The sequence below is a fragment of the Peromyscus californicus genome, unplaced genomic scaffold, assembly GCF_007827085.1.
Source record: "Peromyscus californicus insignis strain IS unplaced genomic scaffold, ASM782708v3 Scaffold_5__1_contigs__length_169319896, whole genome shotgun sequence".
In the NCBI taxonomy this organism is placed as follows: domain Eukaryota; kingdom Metazoa; phylum Chordata; class Mammalia; order Rodentia; family Cricetidae; genus Peromyscus; species Peromyscus californicus.
Genome location: NW_026294573.1, coordinates 49,074,064 through 49,076,835, shown reverse-complemented (window position 1 = coordinate 49,076,835; position 2,772 = coordinate 49,074,064). Strand labels below are relative to the sequence as shown.

Below are 2,772 nucleotides of genomic sequence, written 5' to 3'. Positions count from 1 at the left end.
AAACTCTTCATCGTGCTGGAAAACCAGAGTTGCAGAGTCGCTTTTCCGGCCTAAGGTGGTGCCAAAGTGGGAAACATGGGCTTCAAGCTGTGTCGTGGCTGACTCTGAGGCTAAGGTCTTATCTGCTGTTGTTGGTATAGTGTTAACTTTGATTTTATGTTGAAATGGAAGCTAAAAGTCACTTCCAGACAGCCATTGCAGTACACTGAGCTCCATCGAGACAGCGCCGGGGCAAGCGCGAGCCGGACGGGCACTGGGCGACTCTGTGCCTCGCGGAGGAAAATCAACTAAACATGGGCAAAGGAGATCCTAAGAAGCCGAGAGGCAAAATGTCCTCATACGCATTCTTTGTGCAAACTTGCCGGGAGGAACACAAGAAGAAGCACCCGGATGCTTCTGTCAACTTCTCAGAGTTCTCGAAGAAGTGCTCAGAAAGGTGGAAGACCATGTCTGCTAAAGAAAAGGGGAAATTTGAAGACATAGCAAAGGCTGACAAGGCTCGTTATGAGAGAGAAATGAAAACCTACATCCCCTCCAAAGGGGAGACCAAAAAGAAGTTCAAGGACCCCAATGCACCCAAGAGGTCTCCTTTGGCCTTCTTCTTGTTCTGTTCTGAGTATTGCCCCAAAATCAAAGGAGAGCACCCCGGCTTGTCCATCGGGGACGTGGCGAAGAAGCTGGGGGAGATGTGGAACAACACCGCTGCGGACGACAAGCAGCCCTACGAGAAGAAGGCTGCCGAGCTGAAGGAGAAGTACGAGAAGGATATCGCTGCCCACAGAGCTAAAGGAAAACCCGATGCGGCGAAGAAGGGGGTCGTCAAGGCTGAAAAGAGCAAGAAAAAGAAGGAAGAGGAAGATGAGGAGGAGGATGAAGAGGATGAGGAAGAGGAGGAAGAAGAGGAAGACGAAGATGAAGAAGAAGATGATGATGATGAATAAGTTGGTTCTAGCGCAGTTTTTTTTTCTTGTCTATAAAGCATTTAACCCCCCTGTACACAACTCACTCCTTTTAAAGAAAAAAATTGAAATGTAAGGCTGTGTAAGATTTGTTTTTAAACTGTACAGTGTCTTTTTTTGTATAGTTAACACACTACCGAATGTGTCTTTAGATAGCCCTGTCCTGGTGGTATTCTCAAGAGCCACTAACCTTGCCTGGTACAGTCTGGGGGTTGTAAATTGGCATGGAAATTTAAAGCAGGTCCTTGTTGGTGCACAGCACAAATTAGTTATATATGGGGACGGTAGGTTTTTTTTTTGTTTTTGTTTTTATTTTTTGTTTTTTTGTTTTTTTTTCATCTTCAGTTGTCTCTGATGCAGCTTATACGAAGATAATTGTTGTTCTGTTAACTGAATACCACTCTGTAATTGCAAAAAAAAATTGCAGCTGTTTTGTTGACATTCTGAATGCTTCTAAGTAAATACAATTTTTTTTATTAGAAAAAAAAAAAGTCACTTCCAACATGTTCAGAGATAGAACCCGAGGCCTGGAGATACTGAGCAACTTGCCCAAACACATAAATATTAGAGGGGTAAAACCGGATCTAAGAGATATGCTGGGCTTTATCATGTTTTTAAGATGAAGATTTTGCTATATCTTTAGTTCAAGGTGGCACAGAACTTACAATCCTCCTGCTTTGGCCTTCTGTCTGGTAAAGGCTTTTGTTGTTGTTGTTGTTGTTTTGTTTTGTGTTGTTGTGTTGTTTCTGAGAGGGAAATAAAAGGAAGAGAGAGAGGGATGGGGAGGGGGACAGGAGAGGAAGTGAGAAGCGGGGAGGAGGAGGAAGGAAGTGGGGGAGAGCGAGCGGGGGGAGCGAGAAAGGAAGGCAGGCCCCATTTTTCAAGTGTCTTTCTAGAGAAAAAGAAGCCTGGCAGGCCCTGGCCTGTTCCCCAGAAGGAGACACGTCTAGAGGGGAATCCCCAGGGAAGCTTCTGGGGAATCCTGAGGAAGAGGTCCACCTTCGGAAGCAATGCCTGATGTTTTCCCCAGGAATCCTGAGGCCACCTTAGAGGCATTTGCTGACTGAAAAAAATTAATTCAGGAGGGGACTCCCTCAAATCAAGGAAAATGTTAAGGGCAAAGAATCTGTTTGTTTTCTTTGACATGGAGAAACTCTAGCTTACAGACACAGAGAAAGGCAAGGAAGGCATTTCAGCAGGAAAATGCAAATCTCCACAAGGAGTTAGCTTGGAAGGACCCTTTCGTGTGTTCTGTGGCTGGTTCCTGTTTACTTGAACATGAGACGTCTCCTAGTCACCTTTTGGCTACCATCCTGCAAACAAAAGAGAGAAGTCGGCTCCACTGGTTCCGTCTAGTGTGAACTGGACGCCCATGGGTATTAAGAGAAGCTCATATGGAGTGTCTGAAGGGAGAGGGCACCTTTTCTATTGGTGATAGTAATTCAGACTTACACACAACATGGTCCAGTCTAGACCCAGTAGCAGCTCTAAGCCTCGGTGGCTTTGTGATACAAGGGTGCTCAAAACTGCTAGAGTCCTTTCTCTGTGAACCAGACTGCAGATTCTTAGGACTTGGTGTATCTGGGTCTCTAGGGACAGCATGTGCCAGCACCAACCACAGCTCCTTTCTCCCACACTGCTTTTTGAAGGGGCTTTAACCCCACTCAGAGGAGCTGAGCATACCTTCCCACTTCTGAAAGGACATCTGGAGTCTTCCTGCAATGACCATGATGCCCACATCTCCACAGGAAAGGGGAGCTCCCCTCGACAGGCCTGGCACAAAGACACTGATGTCAGGGAGGAAACTGCCATC

General features: G+C 46.1%; 1 protein-coding gene across 1 annotated transcript; it reads left to right on the top strand.

Annotated features, from left to right (window-relative positions):
• The first annotated feature begins 211 nt into the window (after positions 1 to 211).
• Positions 212 to 1,062, top strand: LOC128096652 (high mobility group protein B1-like). The gene has a single exon (XM_052716484.1). The coding sequence runs from the start codon at positions 294 to 296 to the stop codon at positions 939 to 941; it is 648 nt and encodes a 215-aa protein (XP_052572444.1). The 5' UTR covers positions 212 to 293; the 3' UTR covers positions 942 to 1,062.
• Positions 1,063 to 2,772: the final 1,710 nt, after the last annotated feature.